Here is a 22994-nt window from a genome sequence, read left to right on the forward strand (position 1 = left end):
TTCATCCCATTTTAAGGGTGAATATTCGATCGAATTGTGTCGAATCGAATGAAAAATTTAGAGTTAATTGAGTTTACGAGTCTTATTTATCATCTTAACTCAATTTGAATTTTTTTCGAATAGAGTCGAGTGGAATAAAATTCAAGTTGAGTCGAATCGAGTGAAATTGTTCAAATTAAATTAAAAAAATTAAACATCTCAAACAAAAATATTGATTAATTTCATGTTAGAGCATCTAAGTTTGAAACCATATATATTTGAAAAAAAATTTCAAAGCAAAATAATAATAAAAAAAATACTAGAGTATGATAAACTTGAATCAATAATTAGGTCCCAAAATTATTATTTTAGAAAATTTTTAAAATTTAATTTTTTTATATATTTTTAGAATTTTTATAATTTTAAAAAAATATAAACTATGAACTTTTTTATAAATAATTTAAATTTAAAAATTATTTTTATTTATTTTGTAATTTTTGTTGAGAGAGAGAGAGACCAATTTGCTTATTTTCAAAGTTGACAGGGACCAAAATGGTATTTACATCAATCTATTATTTGAATTGTTAGAATTGTGAAATTCATCTTGACTTGAAATTGAAGTTCGAATTGAGTTATTCTAGTTGACTCGAATAATTTGAATAACTCGACTAATTCAATTTAATTAACTTGAAATTTAATTTTTAATTTTTATTTTTTTAAATCGAATTAAATTTTATTCACTCCTATTTCATTTAATACAAACATATTAAATATTTATATTTCTATAATATATAAAAATTCGGCTGTTAAGAAAACAATGAAATTAATAATGATGCAACTGTCATTTACTCTTCATATAATTGAACCTAAAGTCATTTCTCTCTCAAAACTGAAAAAAAAAACCACTTTTGCTTAGTTGGCAAAGACGGAAGTTGTAGGTACTCTTCATACGTGTAGGTTTTTTAATCTCATTGTATGTAATTATCATATGTGTGTTTTAATTTAATTACTCCAGTTTATTGGCTTTAATTTTGATTATATCAACTCTTATTCTTGTTAAGTTCAGGGGAGAAATTAGGGAGACTGGCAAGGACCCCGACCCCCCTAAAGTGAATTTTTTTTTAAAAATTTAAATTAATTGATGGGTGTCGAAACCAACAAATAAAAATAATTCTTACAATAAAAATACTCTAAACAGTAATAAAAAATAGTAGGTTGAGTCCACAGGAATTGGTGATTTAGATCAATTTTCATGTTTTTTTTTGTGGACAAAATTTTTATCATGGCGATAGTCGTGCCCACAACTCCAAATGACTTGCCAAAAAAAAAGATAAAATAAATTAGTGAAGTTTTGAAACGTTTAAAAATGAAACAATGGAGACATCAATAATAAACGATTAAGTAAATCAGAATTAAAAATTAAATTAGAAATAAAATTTGAATTTTGATAACAGAAATAATAAGCCTTAGCCCTAGAAACGGTGAATTCTGATTTTTGATCCTCCCCTAGACAATAAGCTGGTTATAGCAGCTGAGAATCTCTTGATCGCCAATTTTTCATCTCGTAGTTAATCCTAGTACGACTTGCAAACCAACCATTGCCAATTATCTAACCGCGATAATTCCGAATATAGCATAACCAACTCATCCCCCAACTGTTTGCCAAATCGACTCTAACCCAATGAGCATTTTGAATTGAAATCAAATTAACTTTAAGAGATGAATTTGTCAATCCTAATATTGCGAAAAGGTGGTGAATACCGATTTGAAGGATTTTTGGAGTGGATACGTTTCTCACGATTGTTGACTGGAAAGAATACCGGCCTAAAGCTAAATTAGAATTTAGTGAAACATGAAACTAATCATACTCTGGTTGATTATAGAAGTGGATTTGAATGAAAATGTTGATAGATGAAAGGGGAAGAGCTTGAGAAAAAATTAAGCCAAAAATTGAAATGGAAACAAAAGTTGTCGGAATGCCTAGACACTTTCACTCAAAACAAGAAAGAAAAATAAATTAATTTTCTATTCTATTGCCAAAGTCAGATGTACTTTTTCAAGTACACCACCCCACCTATTTATATAAAATTCATATACTAATTTTAGGCTTTTTCAACTTACCACTAACTACACAAAATAATTATAGATTTAATTTTTTAATTTTGACTTTACAATGTCAAAATTTGACTAGTCCCTCAAATGTTCCGAATTTACAATTTGGTCCCTCTTCTCTTTCCTATGCTTCAATTTAACTCCTTTACTTGTCTTTGATTTAAAGTGCCCGAATTTTGTTCTTGACAATATTTAAATACAAAATGCACTAATTAGTAGAGATTAATTCAAGAATAAGTTGAGTTGAACACGTAAATTATGCAAAATAAACAAGTTATCATTAATAAAGGTAAAATTATACTTTACCCCCTAAAAATATAAAAATTTTATTTAATTCTTTAAAAATTATAAAGATATAAATTATTAAAATAGTGAAATTATATTTTTATTATCGTAAAAATTATAATTTAATTTCGGCATTCCTAATAAATTTTTGTGATTCTACCCCTGATTATGTTGTAATAATTTGATTCTATTTTATAATTCATTGTATAATTTATATTATAATAATATAATACTTGTAACAAATGAATATAACTTAAAAAATACTGTTGGTTTGTCATTTCTGTGCTGTTTCCACAAAACTTACTTTTTTAAAGTCGTTTTTCTCAAATTATTGCTCATGGCCGAAAAGTGCGGCATCTGCTTTTGTTTTCCTTGCTTTGGTCTTGCTCTTTTGAAATACTCGTCGTACTTGTCCCAATGAATAACCTTAGGCAGACAGTTGTAATCATGAAAACGGACTTCTTTTATGGTTTAAATCTATTTTGCCCTTCTACTTTAATTTTAAGATTTTACTTACTGTTATTTTAGATTTAAAATCATCTTTCCATTCAAAATTATCATTAGTGTTGTTGACCTGACAAATATAAAAAGATCAAATAAATTTTTTAGCCTTAATTTGATGCGTACTTTTTAAAATTACATAAAAATTCAAAAAAATTATAACAATTTTAAGTAAAACCACGAAATTAATTAAAAATTTGATTAAGGTAAGTGTATCTATCAATTGATAGTATAGTTATGGGGAGCAAAAATATCGTTTCTTCAAATATTTTAAGTACTAGTAATTATTTTCTTTCTATTATTTAATCGAATAATTCGAATGATTGATTAAAATTAAAGCTAACTAATTATATTAACTAACGAATGCGACAAAGAACAAAACACACAAATAATCAAATAATAACCAAGGAACGAAACAATTCTCAAGAAAAAAATTGCCTATATTTCATTTTTTATTATTATGTTAATATATCTTTCGAACATAAAAGCAACTGACTACAGGGTGATTACTTAAAATTTATTTCTAGTTAAAACTTCTATTATCACATTAACTCGTGCTATGGATTCCTCTATTAAATCTGACTCTAATAAGGTAGATTTATGTCGTCATATTTCTAAGATTGCATGCAACTCCACTCAATTATATAAGATCTAATCTTAAACAGAGTTTATTTTTTTTGGTAAAAAATAAACGAAAATACAACTTAAAACCTCCTAAGAGATTCTAAAATCTTTATCTTGTTGAATAAAAGTGTCCACCGAATCAGGAGGTACTTCAAAAAGCTAGAGAGATGATTTCCAAGAAAGACTGATCTTTGCCAATTGATCTGCGATTAAATTGTACTCCCTATTAACATGCTTAATTTCCCATTGGCTTTCAGAATGCAAAAGTCTCTTAATTCTTCTAAGCATAGTAATGCCTGAATCCACTAATATTTCCTTGGACAAAGCCTTTACCACTTCAAGATTATTAGTCTAAATCCAAAATTTTTTATAACCCTTGCTTAATAAAATAAGGACTCCATCAAGAACGCCCCAAAGTTCAGCCTCCAGAGGTGAACATCTACCCAGATAGTGAGTGAACCCCAAAATCCAATTGCCATTTCGGTCTCTAATCACACCTCCCACTGAGGCATTTCCTAAATCTCTAACGCCTGCTCCATCAGAAAAAAGGTGAACCTAATTATCATCCAAGTGATGATGAACTCCATATTTGGTTGCGGTAGATTTGACTTCGGCAAGAAACGATTCAAAATGTCGAGCCCAACTGAGAGAGGTTTTAATGATCTCATATGCCGTCCAATTAATGTTTTGGGAGATGAACAGATTCCTATTCTTCCAGAGTCTCCAAGCAACTATCCAAAAAGCACTGATTCCTATTCAGCCACTGATTTAAGCACTCCGAACATGGATTAATATTTTAAAAATATCAAACCAAGAATTAAGTACACACAATTGAGTACAAGAAACTAATAATTTATTGTGTAAAATAAAAATCAAATGATAGAATCCATCATAGGGTTCATCTCCCTAGGCATTTAGAAAATTAGTTTAGGCTTGAAAATAGAAACATCTAATACATCATATAACTAAAATAAATAAAGAAACTCATGATAACTTCCTAAGAAATCAATTGAGAATCTTTAATCTTGACGAAAATCTACTTTAAAGTTAACTTCAATGGTGTTTTTTTGAGTTGTTTTCTTAAATATTCTTTGATTGCTCCTTCCTATCTCTTTATTTTTGTCATATATATGCCTTAAGAATCCCAAAAAACCTAAAAAACCATGATCTTCTATTGTTTGGTGCATAATCCATTGAAATTGACAATACCTACCACACGCCCTTATGTTTCACATGGTCGTGTGGCTCCTTCAACGTGCTTTGACGCTTTAGTTTTCTCTAATTTTTCACTTCTTTTGCTCCCAAATGCTCTATTAAGCATAAAAATATGAATTTAAAGGCATAAGAAGAGGCAACTATTAGGAAAGCTGTATAAGCACTTCTGTTTGAGATCTTCGAGATAATGCAATATGGTTATTGATAGAGGTGTAAATGACCAAAACATTCGATGAATTATTCGTGTAACGTTCGTTTATGTTTGTTTATGTTCGTTTGCTAAGCTAAATAAACAAGTATGGACAGAATTTTTCTGTTAGTTTAATAAATGAACAAACATGAATAGAAGTCTGTTCGGTTCGTTTATGTTCACGAACAAGCTTGTTTATTGACTCATTTATGACTCGTTTATTTATTAATGGTATTTTCTTATAAAAATATTAAAATAATATTTGTGTGTATATATTTATTTATTGTTTGTTTATTATTCATTAACATTGTTTGTGAACATTAAACAAACGAATATGAACACACATAATTTTATATAAATGAACATGAACAACAAATTTGAAATTCTTAAGGAACACAAATTGAACATGAACAAGCTTAAAAATAAATAAATGAAGATGAACAGAGGTTTGTTCATTCAAGCTTGGTTTATTTATAACCCTAGTTATTGGGAGGTTGTGCGATTTATTTTGTAAAACAAGGATTTGTAGTAGATTTGAATACAAAATTTTAAACTCAAAATTTTAAACTCGTTTTTTAGGCTTATGCTTTATCCAACCTGAAAAATGAGTTTAAAATTTTACTCAAGCCCGATCTAAATAAAAAATGATAAAACCTAATCTTGGTTTGGCCCGGTCCATAATAAATTCTTTTAGATTATTATTTTTATATAAGCAATAAAAAGAAAGAGTCAAATTCGGTCCGAGCCCAAGTAAAAAAATCTTACTCAAGATCTGACCCATTTAGAAAACGAGTCATATTTTTAGTCCAAGCTCATTTTTCAAACTTATATTTCTGTCCAAAACTCTTCATTTTTTAGATAAGTCTTCAAGCCTAAAAAGATGGTTCAGCTCATGATCAAATCTACTTCGTAATCAATCACCTAATTTAAAGAGTAAAAACTCATAGCGTAGAAGTTTTTCATAATTTTAAGTATTTCTTTTTCTTTGAATCATTTCATGTTCATATATTAAATAATTTAATTAAGTTTTTTTTTTTGAATTATAAGTTGCATTTCTTCTCAATGATTTAGATAAACTGCTTTTTATCAAATGGTTAATATTTTTCCAACAGCAGGAAATGCTCTTTTTTATGCTACAATACAATAGAATGGAAAGTCAAATAATTGGCCTCTCTTTAGTCAACATCAAATAATTTATGCTACAATAATTCCATCAATTGATAAAGCAGGAAACATTTTAGCTGTATGCACCAAATACATTTCAAACTTTCTTACTCAAATTACCTCTGGCATTACTCAGTTAAGAAAAAAAATTTAAAATAGTAGGAAAATTATCGTTTCGCTCGTTCGTAACAGGGAGAACTAATTGCTGAATCCTTCTCTTGTATATTAGAAAGGTACGCCATCTGCTTTCATCTTGGTTGATTTAGTCTTACTTCTTGGTTTACAGAAGCTTTACTTCTTGCTCATTTTTATTCTAACTTTGTCTTCTAATTTTGTTTTGGTCTTTGTTGTCGCTTTGGTTACTCAGTTTGTTGTCTCAATGGAGTTTGTTACTGCCATCGTTGGCTCTATTGTCGCTAACGCTGTAGAGTATACGATCTCTCCTATCAAAAGCCAATTCATATACCTTTCCAATTATCTGCAAAATGTTGAGACCCTCAAGGGCTGAGCTGAGAGGCTGAAAGATACAAGGGACAGAGTGCAACATTCTGTTGATGCAGCTAAATGAAACGGTGAAGAGATCGAAGGTGATGTTGACAAATGGCTGTCTGCAGTTGACAAAAAGATCCCTGAACTAGCAGAGAAAGTGATGCAAGATGAAGAAAAAGTAACGAAAAAGTGTTGCATTGGTTTGTGTCCTAATTTTTGGACTCGTTACAAGCTTAGCCTGAAAGCTGAAGAGGAGGCAAAGGCTGTTGCCGAGCTACTTGAACATGGCAAGTTTGAAAGGGTTTCAAATCTTGCAGCTCCGCAAGGTATTGTGGTTGCACCAGTTAAAGGTTACCAGGAATTCGAGTCAAGAACGTCGATTTTGAATGGAATAATAGAGGCACTAAAAGATGATAGCGTCAGCGTTATTGGGGTGCATGGTATGGGTGGGATCAGGAAAACAACGCTGGTCAAAGAAATCGTTAGAAAGGTCGAGGGCAAGTTGTTTGATTCGGTTGTCATAGCAACCGTAACTCAAGTCATTGACATTGAGAAAATTCAGAACCAAATTGCGGAATTATTGGGCTTGAAATTTGAGGAACAGAGTACCAATGTGAAGGCACATCGACTACGAGAAAGATTGAAGAAAGAGGAGAGGGTTCTGGCTGTCTTCGATGACATCTAGGGGAAGGTTGATATTGAGGAAGTAGGGATTCCTTTTGGAGATGAACACAATGTTGAAAGGTCAACAAAGGTAGGAAGCAACTTGTTAAAAAGGTTGAGCAAGTTGCACCGAATGTTGAAAAGTTGAATGAGATAATTGCAATTTTGGTCCCTAATTTTTTAGGCCATTTGCAAGTTAGTCCCTGAACTTCAACTATAAATAGGCCTTTTCATTTTTCATTTCAACCATCCCAACCAATCTTTCTCTCTTAGTTTTCTCTCTTCTCCCATTTGAGAATTCTTAAGGAATTCTATTTGTTTGTAATATTTTGGAGATAGTAAAGTTATCATCTGGTGTTAGTGCCCGAGGACGTAGGTATAATTTACCGAACCTCGTTAAAACTCTTATGTTCTTTTTATCCTATTTTTCTTTCAATATTTGAGGGTATAATAGTAGTATTTAATTGTGCTATTAAATTACGTTAGAAGGAATATTCTGACTAAGGAAAGACTTGGTATTTAAGAGATCCTTGTGATCCACCTCTCTTCCCTGGGAATTGAACTTTGTGTGATTTTTTAGTACAATAATTTACACGCTTCCGACCCTATTGGAACAACAAGTGGTATCAAGAGCCGAAGGTTAATCGTAGTATGCTCTGTGGTTGCAGTTTAAACTGATCTTCCACATCAGAAAAGATTTCCTTAGGTATATTGAAAGATTATGGAGAAAACAGTCGGTGTAGGAGCTTCAACATCGTCCATGTGGACAAGACCGACAATTGCAAATGCAAGATTGGCCGTGGAGATCTTTGATGGCACGGGCCATTTTGGTATGTGGCAAAGTGAGGTTCTAGATGCCCTTTTTCAGCAGGGTCTAGACATTGCCATTGATGAAGAGAAACCAGATGATGTACAGGAGAAAGATTGGAAGGCGATCAATCGGTTGGCATGTGGCACAATTCGATCATGCCTTTCTCGAGAGCAGAGGTATGCTTTTTCAAAGGAGACTTCTGCAAATAAGTTGTGGGTGGCACTTGAAGAAAAATTTTTGAAGAAAAACAGTCAAAATAAGCTCCACTTGAAGAAAAGACTGTTTCGCTTCACATACATCCCAAGTACCACAATGAATGATCACATCACCAAATTTAATCAGTTAGTCACTGATTTGCTGAATATGGATGAGACATTCAAAGATGAAGATTTGGCTTTGATGCTGTTGGGGTCACTTCCTGAGGAGTTTGAGTTCCTAGAAACTATTCTACTTCATGGCAGGAGTGATATATCTCTAAGCGAAGTCTGTGCGGCCTTATACAGTTATGAACAGAGAAAGAAGGACAAACAGAAAAACTCAATCAGAGATACAGAAGCTTTAGTAGTCCGAGGTCGTTCATACACTCAGAAGAAAACTCAAAAGGGGAGATCAAAGTCAAAGTCCAGACTCGGGAAAGATGAATGTGCTTTTTGTCATGAGAAAGGCCACTGGAAGAAAAATTGTCCAAAGCTGAAGAATAAGGGAAAAGCTGCTGTAGATGCTTGTGTTGCTAAGCATGATACTAGTGACTCTGAACTATCACTGGTTGCATCATCATCGTCGTTCCATTCAGATGAGTGGATATTGGATTCGGGTTGTACCTATCATATGTCCCCTAACCGAGAGTGGTTCTCTGATTTAGTAGAACTAAATGGAGGAGTTGTTTATATGGGCAATGACAATGCCTGTAAAACTATTGGGATAGGTTCAATCCAATTAAAGAATAAAGATGGATCAACCAGAGTTCTGACTGATGTTCGGTACGTGCCCAGTTTGAAGAAAAATCTCATCTCATTGGGAGCCTTGGAATCCAATGGTTCAGTTGTTACTATGAGAGATGGGGTTTTGAAAGTGACATCTGGCGCACTTGTGATATTGAAGGGCATCAGGAAAAATAACTTGTATTACTACCAAGGTAGTACAGTTATTGGAGCAGTCGCTGCAGCTTCCGGCAACAAAGAATTGGACTCAATACAGTTGTGGCATATGAAGTTGGGACATGCCAGCGAAAAATCCTTACAAATTCTGGCAAAGCAAGGATTGTTGAAAGGTGCAAATGCTTACAAATTAAAATTTTGTGAGCATTGTGTTCTGGGAAAGCAAAAGAGATTGAAATTCGGTACTGCTATCCATAATACAAAAGGTATTTTGGAATATGTTCACTCAGATGTGTGGGGGCCTTCCAAGACACCTTCATTGGGAGGAAAATACTACTTTGTTACTTTTGTTGATGACTTTTCCAGAAGAGTTTGGGTGTATACCATGAGAACTAAGGATGAAGTGCTTAGAGTTTTTCTTAAATGGAAAACTATGATTGAAAACCAGACTGGCAAGAAAATCAAGCGGCTTAGGACGGACAATGGAGGGGAATATAAAAGTGATCCGTTCTTCGATGTGTGCCAAGAGTATGGTATTGTTCGACACTTCACGGTTAGGGATACACCACAGCAGAATGGATTGGCAGAGCGTATGAATCGAACATTACTAGAGAAAGTTCGATGTATGTTGTCCAATGCTGGGTTGGGCAAGCAATTTTGGGCTGAGGCTGTGACATACGATGGCCATCTTGTTAATCGTTTGCCATCATCTGCATTAGAAAGAAAAACTCCTATGGAGGTATGGTCTGGAAAACCGGCTACAGATTATGATTCCTTACATGTGTTTGGATCCACTGCATATTACCATGTGAAGGAGTCAAAGTTAGATCCGAGGGCAAAGAAAGCTCTCTTTATGGGAATCACTTCTGGAGTGAAGGGATTTCGTCTTTGGTGCTTAAGCACAAAGAAAATGATCTGTAGTAGAGATGTTACCTTTGATGAATCTGCCACATTGAAAAAGGTAGCAGATAAAGATATTCAGACGAGCAATACTCCACAGCAGGTGGAGTGTACTCCAAAACAGGTGGAGTTTGAGCAGATGGGGATTTGCCCAGTTAATAAGTCTAATTCTTCAGCCACAATGGAGGAATTAGAGGTTGAAGAGGTTCTGACCCAAGAACCACTAAGTACACCAGAACCAGTTGCAGTTGCAAGGCCACGGAGAGAAATTCGTAAACCTGCTCGATTTACTGATATGGTGGCCTACGCCCTTCCCGTTGTTGATGATATTCCTATCACTTATCAAGAAGCAATGCAAAGCTTAGAAAGTGATAAATGGTAAAGTGCCATGGATAAAGAAATGCAGTCTCTCCGGAAGAACAATACTTGGGAGTTGGCGCAATTACCGAAAGGTAAAAGGGCAATCGGATGCAAGTGGGTATTCGCAAAGAAAGATGGATCTCCTAGCAAGAAGGATATTCGCTACAAGGCAAGATTGGTAGCTAAAGGCTACGCTCAAAAGGAGGGAATTGACTACAATGATGTATTTTCCCCTGTTGTGAAGCATTCCTCCATTAGAATTTTGTTGGCCTTGGTAGCACAGTTGAATTTGGAGCTAGCTCAACTTGATGTTAAGACGGCTTTCTTGCATGGTGAGTTAGAAGAGGAGATCTATATGACTCAGCCCGAAGGATACACAGATGCTGGTGGTAGAAATTGGGTTTGTAAGCTGAACAAATCGCTATATGGATTGAAGCAATCCCCGAGGCAGTGGTACAAGCGATTTGATAGCTTTATGAGAAGGCAGAAGTACACAAGAAGCAAATATGACAATTGTGTATATTTGCAGAAGCTGCATGACGGATCTTTCATTTATCTACTCTTGTATGTTGATGATATGTTAATCGCTTCGAAGAGCCAAAATGAGATAGATAAGCTGAAGGCTCAGTTGAATCAAGAGTTCGAGATGAAAGATCTAGGTGAGGCCAAGAAGATTCTCGGCATGGAGATAAGTAGAGATAGACCGAGAGGCAAGCTCTGTTTAAATCAGAAGCAATATTTGAAAAAGGTATTACAATGTTTTGGTGTAAATGAAAACACAAAACATGTAAGTACCCCACTTGCTTCTCATTTGAAACTTAGTGCTCAATTATCTCCGAAGACTGAAGATGAAAGAGAATATATGGCGAAAGTCCCATATGCTAATGCAGTTGGGAGTTTGATGTATGCGATGGTGTGTACGAGGCCTGACATTTCACAAGCTGTTGGAGTTGTGAGCAGGTATATGCATGATCCTGGAAAAGGACATTGGCAAGCTGTGAAATGGATTCTACGGTATCTTCGAAAAACCGTAGATGTTGGTTTAATTTTTGAATAGGATGAAGCACTTGGTCAGTTTGTAGTTAGATATGTTGATTCCGACTTTGCTGGTGATTTAGATAAACGTCGTTCAACTACGGGGTATCTGTTTACTCTTGCGAAAGCCCCAGTGAGTTGGAAGTCTACCTTACAGTCTACAGTAGCTGTGTCTACTACAGAGGCAGAATATATGGCAGTTACAGAAGCTGTTAAGGAGGCTATTTGGCTTAATGGATTATTGAAAGACTTGGGAGTTGTTCAAAGTCATATTAGTCTATATTGTGACAGTCAGAGTGCTATTCATTTAGCGAAAAATCAAGTCTATCATTCAAGAACCAAGCATATCGACGTAAGATATCACTTTGTGCGGGAAGTATTTGAAAAAGGAAAAATTCTACTTCAGAAGATTCCGACAGCAGATAATCCCGCAGATATGATGACCAAAGTGGTAACAACAATCAAGTTTAATCATTGTTTGAACTTGATTAACATCCTGAGAATTTGAGCACCTACAGGTGTATGGCGCTCGAGAGCGCATTTAGAGGTACTACAAAAGATAACTTTATCGAATTTGGGGAGTTGAAGGAAGTGTGTGAAGATGTGATTATCCTAATCAAATCTTCAAGGTGGAGATTGTTGAAAGGTCAACAAAGGTAGGAAGCAACTTGTTAAAAAGGTTGAGCAAGTTGCACCGAATGTTGAAAAGTTGAATGGGATAATTGCAATTTTGGTCCCTAATTTTTTAGGCCATTTGCAAGTTAGTCCCTGAACTTCAACTATAAATAGGCCTTTTCATTTTTCATTTCAACCATCCCAACCAATCTTTCTCTCTTAGTTTTCTCTCTTCTCCCATTTGAGAATTCTTAAGGAATTCTATTTGTTTGTAATATTTTGGAGATAGTAAAGTTATCATCTGGTGTTAGTGCCCGAGGACGTAGGTATAATTTACCGAACCTCGTTAAAACTCTTATGTTCTTTTTGTCCTATTTTTCTTTCAATATTTGAGGGTATAATAGTAGTATTTAATTGTGCTATTAAATTACGTTAGAAGGAATATTCTGACTAAGGAAAGACTTGGTATTTAAGAGATCCTTGTGATCCACCTCTCTTCCCTGGGAATTGAACTTTGTGTGATTTTTTAGTACAATAATTTACACGCTTCTGACCCTATTGGAACAACACACAAGGGATGCAAGTTGCTGTTAACTTCTAGAGAGCTCAATGTTTTATTCAATGGGATGGATGCTTAGAAAAATTTTCCCATTGGGTTTTTAAATGAAAAGGAAGCCTGGGGCCTTTTCAAGAAGATGGCTGGCGACTATGTTGAAAGTTGCAATTTGAAGCCTATATCTATGGAGGTAGCCAAAAAATGTGCAGGATTACCGATAGCCATTGCGAAAGTCGCAGGGGCTTTGAGAAACAAAAGATTGTTTGAATGGAAGAATGCTTTACGAGAACTGGAGAGCTTTCGTCAAGCAACTTCACGGGGATAACTGCGGCATATTCAGCTATAGAATGGAGTTTTAATTATTTAGAAAGCGAGGAAGTTAAGCTGACTTTCTTGCTTTGCAGTGTAATAGGCCATAATGGTCGCGTTAAGGACTTGGTAAGATATACTCTAGGTTTGGGTTTATTTAATGCTGTCAACACTATGAAAGAAGCTAGGAATAAAGTATTGACGGTTGTGGCTAATCTCAAAGCGTCTGCCTTGCTGCTTGATAGTGATAATGATTGGCGCTTTGATATCCATGATGTTGTTCGGGATGCTGCTTTAGCTATTGCATTGAAGGACTATCGTATGCTTGTTTTGAGAGATCATGTTCCAAATGAGTTGTACGATAAGGAGAAAATGAAAGGGTGGAGTGTGATCAGCTTAGCTTGTCCTCAGATTATAGCTGAGCTTCCTAAGGAGATGGAGTGTTTAGGTCTTTCCTTTTTCCATATGGCCTATGATGGCGCAGTTAAAATTCCTCCCAATTTCTTCAAACAAACTGAAGGTCTCAGAGTCTTGGATTTTTTAGGAATGCAATTTCCATTCATACCTGAATCAATTAGTCAACTCACAGACCTTCGCATGTTGTGTCTAAAAAAATGTGCAGTTGATGACTTATCCATCCTTAGAGAGCTAAAGAGTTTAGAGGTACTCGACCTTTCTCACTCAGGTATCAAAGAACTACCTAAGGAGATGGCACAATTGAGTCAATTAAGGTTGTTAGATTTGAGTTGGTGTAGAGAACTCAAAATCATCCCACCAAATGTCTTATCAGGTTTGTCTAAGTTAAAAAGAACTATATATGGTTGGAAGCTTTGTTGAATGGGAAAAGGAAGGAGTAGTTGAAAATGAGAGGAAAAATGCATGCCTTGATGAATTAAACAATTTGTCTTGTCTAACTACTTTATCTGCTCATATTCCTGATGTCCAAATGATTCCAAAGCATCAGTTTGTTGAGACATTGGACAGATTCAGAGTTTTCGTTGGTGATTATAACTCTGTATGGTTCAAAAATCATGAATGTTTGAGAACATTGAAGCTTAAGTTATGTACAAACATTTGTTTGGACAATGGGGTGAAAATGTTGCTGATAAAGACCGAAAATTTGTACCTAGAGGAACTTGAAGGCATCAAGAATCTACTTGTGGAGTTAAATAATGGGGAAGATTTTCCATATTTAAAGAGACTTTATGTCAAAAATGTTATGCAAGTCCAATATATCATAATGAACAAAATTGGGGTTTCTAAATTATGTTCTATCACACTTGAAAATCTACCGCAACTAATTAGCTTTTTCTCTCAAGACGAAAGGTGTTTCACTAAGCCCTTAGCTCTTTTCAGTAAACAGGTATTTATTTGGCTTTATTCATATTTTCTTATACAACTTTTATTTATATGCCACTGTTTAGTAATACTTCAATATTGTGTAATGGTTTTCAGAGCTCAAAATTTAAACCCAGCAAATATATATATTTTTAATTCTGAATGAAATTGAAACCCACAATTCGAACTAAATTTGTCTTTAAAATCAGAAATCATATTTCTAAATTATGTTATATACTTTCCCTTTCTCTTCATTTTAGATTTTTAAGAAGAAAAAGAATTGTGTAAATATGTGCAATTTGTTTTCCATCACTTGGAAAGCTAGCAATTGTGTTCCATTAACACCAAAATAATTTGGCACAACCAGACATGTCATTGGATTACGAATTTGAGGAGATTGATCATCAAAGGATGCGGTAAGTTGGAGTATCTGTTATCACCCTCTCTCGCTAGAAGTCTGGTGTAGCTCCAATGCTTAAGATAGAGGGTTGTGAGGGCTTGAGGGACATAATACTTGCAGAGGAAATTGAAGAAAAAAGGAAAGATGTGATTTGTTTCCATCGATTAGACACCTTGCATATAAAAGGTCTTCCAAACCTCATCTTCTTCAACTCAGGAAACCACAATATTGATTTCCCATTGTTGAAAGAGCTAACGATTGAGCGTTGCCCCAAGTTAAGAGCATTCATTAGTCAGAGTAGTAATCAGTCCGACATGCACTCTCTCTTCAGTGAGAAGGTAATTTATTTCATTATTCTTATGCTCTTATATAATTCTATTGATTTGTCATTTATTTATTTATTTTTTTGCCTGCATTATTTGACCTAACTCTATCATGATAATGGAATAGAGTATACTTCATCCGGGTTTAATACCTTTTGTGATGAAGTTGGCATTAGACACCAGCTCACCAACACTTGCACACCTCAACAAAATGGTGTAAGTGAAAGGAAGAATAGGAGCTTGATGGATATGGCCAGATGTTTATTGTTTGAGAAGAATTTACCCAAAACCATGTGGGCTGAAGCTGTCAATACTGCTGTCTACATTCAGAATAGGCTTCCAACCAAAGCACTTGCTCACAAGACACCTTTTGAGGCATGGTTCGGGTTCAAGCCATCAGTGGCTCATATGAAAGTCTTTGGTTGCCTATGTTACAACCAAATACCAGCTGTAAAGAGGGATAAGTTGTCCAAAAGAGCTATTCCTGGTATTTTAACCTGGTATAGTATGGTCAAGAAGGGTTATAGGATTTTGGACCCTTTAACAAACAAAATTCAAGTAAGCAGAGATGTGATCTTCGATGAAAAAGGATGCTGAAATTGGGAGAAGAATGAGCCAGAGGCTGTTTCTGAAGAGCTAATGATTGGTCATGCTGAACCTAATCAAATTAGTCCTGAAATGGACATCGATGACATGCCAGTCAGAGGTAATAGACCTTTGGCTGAAATTTATGAAAGAGCTCAAGTTGCCATAGTGGAGCCATGCAGTTTTGAAGAAGCTGAAGCTGATGAAGGCTGGAAACAGGCTATGGTTGATGAAATTGCCATGATTGAGAAGAACCAGACATGGGAATTGGTTCCTAGACCAGCCAAGAGGAAGATTATTGGAGTAAAGTGGGTCTATCGAGCCAAGCAAAATGCTGATGGGAGCTTGAACAAACTGAAGGCAAGGCTTGTAGTCAAAGGATTCAGCCAGAAATATGGCCTGGACTACCTGGAAACATTTGCACCAGTGGCCAGGCTAAACACCATTAGATTGCTGATTGCCTTGGCAGCTCAGATGCAATGGAAAATCCACCAGCTTGATGTGAAGTCTGCATTCCTAAATGGCTTCCTTGAAGAAGAGATCTACATTGATCAGCCTCAAGGCTTCGTTGTGTCTAGCAAAGAACAAATGGTGTACAGGCTTAAGAAGGCATTATATGGCCTGAAACAGGCTCCTAGAGCCTGGTATGCTCGAATTGACAGTTACTTAGTCAGTTTGGGATTTAATAGAAGTGTTAGTGAGCCAACACTATATGTCAAGAAGAATGAAGCTGAAATACAGCTTATTGTATCCCTCTATGTCGATGACCTTTTGGTAACTGGAGGAGATCAAGACATATTGGCTGAATTCAAAGCCAAAATGAATGACATGTTTGAAATGTCTGACTTGGGGCTAATGACATACTTTTTGGGAATGGAGGTGCACTTAACAGAAGGAAAAATCTTCTTGGGACAGAGAACATTTGCCTTGAAGGTTTTGTCCAAGTTCTCAATGGAGAATTGTAAGCCAACGAGCACTTCTATTGCTGTTGGAATGAAGCTGTCAAGCCAAAGAGATCATGAACCAGTCAATGAGTCTACCTACAGGAGCCTAGTTGGCTGCTTGTTATATTTGACAGCAACTAGGCCAGATATCTTGTTTGCTGTGAGTATGTTATCAAGGTTTATGCATTGTTGTAATGTCCATCATTTTCGAGTAGCAAAGAGAGTGCTAGGTACATCAAAGGCACTATTGACTATGGTGTGTTATTCAACAAAGCTGAAAGTTTGAAATTAAGAGGCTATACTGATAGTGACTGGGCTGGTTCAAGTGATAATATGAAAAGCACCTCTGGATATGCTTTTACCCTTGGCTCATCCATGTTTTGTTGGAGCTCAAGGAAACAATCGATGGTGGCTCAATCAACAGCAGAAGCTGAATATGTTGTAGCTGCCAATGCTGTAAATCAAGCCATTTGGCTGAAAAAAATTCTAGCTGATCTTAACCTATATCAAAGGGAGGCAATAGAGATCTTTTGTGATAACAAGTCTTCTGTTGCAATCGTAAAGAATCCTGTCTTCCATGGTAGAACGAAGCACTTCAGCATCAAGTTACATGTGATAAGGGAGATGGAACAAGCTCGAGAGGTGGAGCTGATTCATTGCAATTCAGAGGAACAGGTTGCTGATATCTTCACAAAGGCCCTTGGTGTGTCAAGGTCTGTAAAACTGAGAAAGCAGCTAGGTGTTACAAGCATGGAAACTAAGGAGGAGTGTTTAAGTTAGTTCCCATGCAACACATGCAGCAACAAAGGTGGATATGCAGCTCATGCAGATAAGGAGTTAATCACAAAGCATAAGTTATCCGGTTAAAATATGAGTTAACCAGATGAAGAACCATACTACTGTTTCAGTTTTCATGGTTTAGTTTGTTTAGTCCATATTTTGTGTTCTACTTCATTTTGAACTTAGTTTAGTTTATGTTTGATGTAATTTGATGGTGATAGAGCTGATCACCAGCTTTGTTTATGTTTACAAGCAAAAACACCTAGTCCCTATGTAACTAGTGGAGTTAGGTAATGTTTAGGTGATGTTTAGGTGATGAATTTATTGTTTTTGACCAGCCAATGTCTGGTATATGTAATGGCTTTGAGCGTTTCTTTTTGAATGAAATCATTAGATTTTCTTTCCATATGCTCCATCTTTCTTTACCTTCAAAATTCTGTTCTCCATTCTTGACAGTAGCTTAAAGCTTAAACTCCAAGCATTTTTCCTTCATTCTTTATTCGGGTAAAATACGTTGCTGTTAAAGTCCAGATTGAAGTTCTTACTTCATCCGGTTAAAGTGTGTCTAACACCAACACTATCATGGGCATGAATTATATATATGAATAGGTTGCAATTCCTGAGTTGGAAGGCATGAAAATCTCTCACTTGAATAATGTGAAGATGATATTTGATAATGACCTAGCACCAGGTTCCTTTTGCAAATTAGAAACGATAACAATTGCTTTATGTGGTGGGTTATTGACTATTTTTTCTTCTACAAGGCCAAAATTGAAGCATGTTTTGGAAAAAGATCCCCAAGGCCAAGGGATTCTTACCTTTCAAAATCTACGAAAACTAAGTGTTTTAACATGTGGGAGTCTGAAAATTAAATCTATTTCCAGTTTCAATAGCCAAAGATCTTCCACAACTTGAAGTATCACTGATTGTGGAGTGGAGGAGATTGTCTCGAAAGGGGAAGGAGTGGAGGTGCAGCCTGTAAGGTTTGAGTTTCCGCAAGTGTCTTCCCTTGAGGTTACTTTGGTAAAAAAGCTCAAATATTTCCATGAAGGGCAGCATACAATTGTCTGGCCCATGTTGAAAAAATTGAAAACAGATGGTTCTGCATTACTCAACGTAGTTGCTTCGGAACATCTTAGATTAATCAAAGGTGCAAACGGAAATGAACAGCCAGTTTTGTTGGGTAAAGAGGTATGCATATCATTACAAGATGATTTAAACCACTATCACATGCATCTCATATGACATATGACATATGCTACGCTAATACATTTCTAATTATTATAATTTAAACCATTGTCACATGCACTTCAAGTTTATCTAATTTTTTTATTTTGTTTTACCTTTAAAAAAAATTATATATTTTTAAAGTTTTTGTTACATTTATAATTATGTTTTCAATTTTTAAAAGCAAGGCTAAATACACATAATAGCTAATATTGAGGGCTAATCTTAATCATTTTAAAATTAAATCTAAATTAATAAAATGTGTATATGTTGAGGGTTAAATTTATTATTATGTCAAATAAAAAAAATGTTACATTAGCATCCTGTTAGTAACTTGGCAGCATAGCGATTAAAATATTCAATTTCTCTAACAACAATGACTAAATTAAGATTTTATTTGTTTTCAAGTGACTAAAATGAAAATATTCTAATACTTGAATGACTATTAGTGTAATTTATCCTACATTTAAGTAATGGGTAGAAAATAAATCCAAACCCTTAATTCTCTCAAAAAATCATACAATAAAAAGTCAAAATTTTAATAGTTAATTACACTAGACATCCTAAACTATGATCCTCATTTTAAATTAGTCTCTAGCCTTTAAAAAATTCTAATCACATCCTCAAACTATCAAAATTATATCAATAAGATCCTTTTATTATTAAAATTATTAATTTAACCATTAAATTAGACCAGTGTAATATTTTAAAACCTTGTTTTAACTACATTATTCTGCACATATTTTTATGATAGAAATATATATATGTTTTATCTGAAACAGTGATGTTTATCTATTTTAATTCAAAATTGCTACTCTTCTTCCAACTTTCATGTTGTGTAGTTTTTATCAGTTTTTATTCCTAAGGTATTGTGTTTTTTAAGACAAAAAATTCATCTATTCTGAAATCCTTTGATTTAATATTTGATTTGGTTGAGGTTTAGTCATCAAAATCATAAGCCGAAATTGTAGATTTTTTGGTTCTTTTTAAGCATATACATCAACATTGGGCCTAACTTGTTTATGTTTAATTGGTTTCCAAGGTCATTCCCAACTTAGAGGAACTGGAGTTACTAAATTTTGATGATATTGAGCGGTTTTCACCAGACTTGTTTCAAGAGATTAAAGTTTTTGTAGCGAGAGGTGGCTCTCGATCTACATCTTTTATATTTCCTTTAGTCCGAAGATTCTACAATCTGGATAGTATTGAACTTTCTGATTTTAATTTCAAATACGTAATCCCTTGTAAAGGAGATGTTGGGACTCTCTCACCGATCAAAAATCTGAAATTGGGTCATTCCAAAAATCTTAAGCATATATGGAGGAAAGATTCGGAGCTTGGCCATATTCTTTCTAATCTCCAAACACTCACAGTTCGGGGTTGTAATGTGTAATAGGCCAATTTTGGCCCACTAATACCAAGCCCATTTAACCCATCCTCAAACCCAAAACCTAAAATTAACCTAGCCCAACATCCAAGCCCAATCCCAAAACCCTAAACTCCCACTTGCCTCTTCCCACTCTCCCATGCTGTCTGCCACCAGCACCATTCCCACTCTCCCATGCTGTCTGCCACCAGCACCATCACACACCCCCATACCGTCTACCACCACCATGCCTTTGCCGCACCTGCAAACAAGCAAAGGAAAAGGACAAAAAATGGAGCAATAAACATTAACAGAATATTGTATTTTTGGCTATAAAAGCCACAAGCAAAATCGAACTGAGGAGGGGGGTTTTTTTTTTCTTTTCTGTTTTCGTTTTTAACATTCATTCAAGTGTTCAAAAGAAATCAATAACCAAGATAGAATGAAACACATGTATAAGCCGTGACTTTAACACTGAAATCAGAAGTTCAAAGTTGTCAAAAAAATCAAAAACTACAAATATAAGGTAGTCTTTTTCTTTATTTTGTTAGTCTCGTTCTCTAAACCTATTTTCCATACATAAATATTAATATATATAAAAAATACAAAAAAGTATAAACATAAAAAAAATAAAAAAAATATTTTTTACCTTTTCCGGCCACCGCGTGCGGTGGCCGGCGCCGGCGCCGGCGAGCCTCCGGTGACCGGCCCCCTGGCCGGATTCCCCTTCCCCTTCCCTTCTCTCTTCCCTCTCTCTTCTTTTTTTCTTTCCTTCTCCCCAAATGATTTTTTTTTGGTTATTTTAGGCCTTATATAGCCCTCCAAAACGACGTCGTTTTGGGGGCTACACTTAAGCCCCAAAACGACGTCGTTTTGACCATGCCCGACCCATCCGACCCGACCCGCTAGAGGATCCGCGTGTTTTCGTTTGAATGGGATATTTATGCGCGCAGTCCTTCCGCTTTTTCAGGGTTTTGCAATTAAGTCATTTTTCTTGTTTCTAATTTGGCCCCATAATTTATTGCGCTTTTCGATTTAGTCCCTGCCAATGTGCTGCGTTTTAATGGAAAGGAATAATTGTTGTTTCGGTCCCCCTATGTTTTGTGCGCGCTCAAATAAGCCCTTTTCTCTTTATTTCCTTTCACATTTGCCCCAAAACTTTGTTATTAGTTCAATTTTAGTCCTTTTTTATTTGTTTTTGTTTCTTTATTAAATATTACATTTTTTTTATTTCAATATTATTATTATTATTATTATTGTTCATTAGTGTATATCTTCATGTATGTACTTATATAATGTACGGATGCTTTTCTTTTTCATATTATTATTTTAATATATATATTATATTTGTGCATATTATTATATATATTTTTTAATGTTATGTATTGTATATTTCTTACTGTTCATATACTTTTATGTCGTTGTATGTATATTTTATTATTAGTTATGTTTTCTTATATATACTATTTCATATATGTATTTTTTATATGTTATCCTTATTATTTGTATTGATATTAGTATATGTTTATATATATCTTTAATATATATATAGGTATATATTTATGTAACATTATTAATATTCGTTTTCCACATTATTATGATATATATTATGTAAATATTTTAACATTATATTATATATGTATTTATATATTACGTATGTACATATACCTTTTAATATTATATTTTTATATTACGTAAATATTATTTTAAATACTGTATTGTATATATATATCCTTAGTACCACGTTACATATATATTGTGTATATACTTGTTTTCTTACCCCTATTATATTCATTGTTAATACATTTATTTTTTTTATACATGTATACATACCCTTTTTATAATATTATTTTTTACACATATATGTATATATTTTATTTTATTGTTGCTAGTTATGTACTTTTTTACTATCTTATATGTACTTCAAACACTATACGTATAATATATTTCTAACACTACTACCATTTATATAAATATTTTACGTATATACTCTTAATTATCTTCATATGTGTATTCATTGTATTCTTATTACGTTCTCGTATTCAATGCTAACATTGCATTTGATCTTGCATGCACGGTTATTATTTTCTAATATTATTGTCACCTCGATTATTTGTTTCAATATATGCCTAGCCCTATCATTTATTTATTTTTATTTCATATCAATTTATTTTGCATTATTTCAAAAATCATATACTTGTTTTGCTAATTAATTTCAATAAACAAGGAAATGTACCGATTAAACATTAAGTCATCGAGTTCATCGCAATGTTGGGTGAACGTCAATTGACTCGTGTTAAAACGGCATATCCTTCTCAAAAACCGGAATAAACTAAAATTTTTCATTTTTTTTTCGGATCATAACTAAACTTTACATTGAGTTCGCATTTTCGAAAATTAAGACAACATGTGTTTAACGAGATACCAATTTTGGGCGTCGCGAGGGTGCTAATACCTTCCTCGCGCGTAACCGACTCCCGAACCCTAATTTTCTTTGGATTTTCACGCAGACATAAAATTACCTCTTTTTAGAAAAGCTTAAGAATAAAGTTTTCTAAAAAAGGAGAATTTTGTAGGTGTCCGATCACACCTAGGAAAAGAATCAGTGGCGACTCCCTCTTTATTTTAAAATCAAACTTCAGTTTTCAAACTTTTTCACTAGATTGCCACAATTAGCGACCCCGAATCCACCAAATTTTTACGTCGCTACAGCTGGCGACTCCACTGGGGACCCTTTTTGAGAGTCGAGTCGAATTAAACTCGCGTTGTCAAAATTTTCAAAGTTTCTTGTTCAAATTAACATTTAGTCGTGATCCTTAAATTTTTTGTTTTCAAAAAAAATCATGCATTTGCATCGTGTTGTATATATTCTAACTTGTTTTATCAGGTTGTTTTTCAGCTTTAAATTTTTGCGATTTTAGTTTTGGTTTAGTTTTTCTAAATAAAACGTAAAGGTTTACAAGTTTCTCCCCACACACCGTGCACGTGCATTTTTGTTGCATAACATGAGCTCTATACCCGGGCTCCGTCCCTGTTAAGAGAAAGTAAACGCTACGCCTTCGTGAGTTAACTCGTTTCTCTGCACAGGCTAGTGAATACTTTCGGGTTACATATGACTTATGCTTT

The 22994-nt window shown here is 34.4% G+C and overlaps 1 protein-coding gene across 1 annotated transcript; it reads left to right on the forward strand.

Moving 5' to 3' along the window:
- The first annotated feature begins 12863 nt into the window (after positions 1 to 12863).
- On the forward strand, positions 12864 to 15186 carry LOC107942492 (probable disease resistance protein At4g27220). The gene is made up of 4 exons (XM_016876164.1): positions 12864 to 13636; positions 13734 to 13920; positions 14697 to 14981; positions 15094 to 15186. The coding sequence occupies exons 1-4, from the start codon at positions 12864 to 12866 to the stop codon at positions 15184 to 15186; spliced, it is 1338 nt and encodes a 445-aa protein (XP_016731653.1).
- The last annotated feature ends 7808 nt before the right edge of the window (positions 15187 to 22994 follow it).

This window comes from Gossypium hirsutum, chromosome A10 (genome assembly GCF_007990345.1).
Source record: "Gossypium hirsutum isolate 1008001.06 chromosome A10, Gossypium_hirsutum_v2.1, whole genome shotgun sequence".
Taxonomy (NCBI): Eukaryota; Viridiplantae; Streptophyta; class Magnoliopsida; order Malvales; family Malvaceae; genus Gossypium; species Gossypium hirsutum.

What these genes read in the sequence shown, in the direction of transcription:
- LOC107942492 (XM_016876164.1), top strand. Translation starts at nt 12,864, where the DNA reads ATGGAAGAATGCTTTACGAGAACTGGAGAGCTTTCGTCAAGCAACTTC. An exon ending in GCACAATTGAGTCAATTAAG is followed by an intron (nt 13,637 to 13,733) that starts GTTGTTAGATTT and finishes TATGGTTGGAAG; the next exon opens with CTTTGTTGAATGGGAAAAGG. An exon ending in ACTCTCTCTTCAGTGAGAAG is followed by an intron (nt 14,982 to 15,093) that starts GTAATTTATTTC and finishes ATAATGGAATAG; the next exon opens with AGTATACTTCATCCGGGTTT.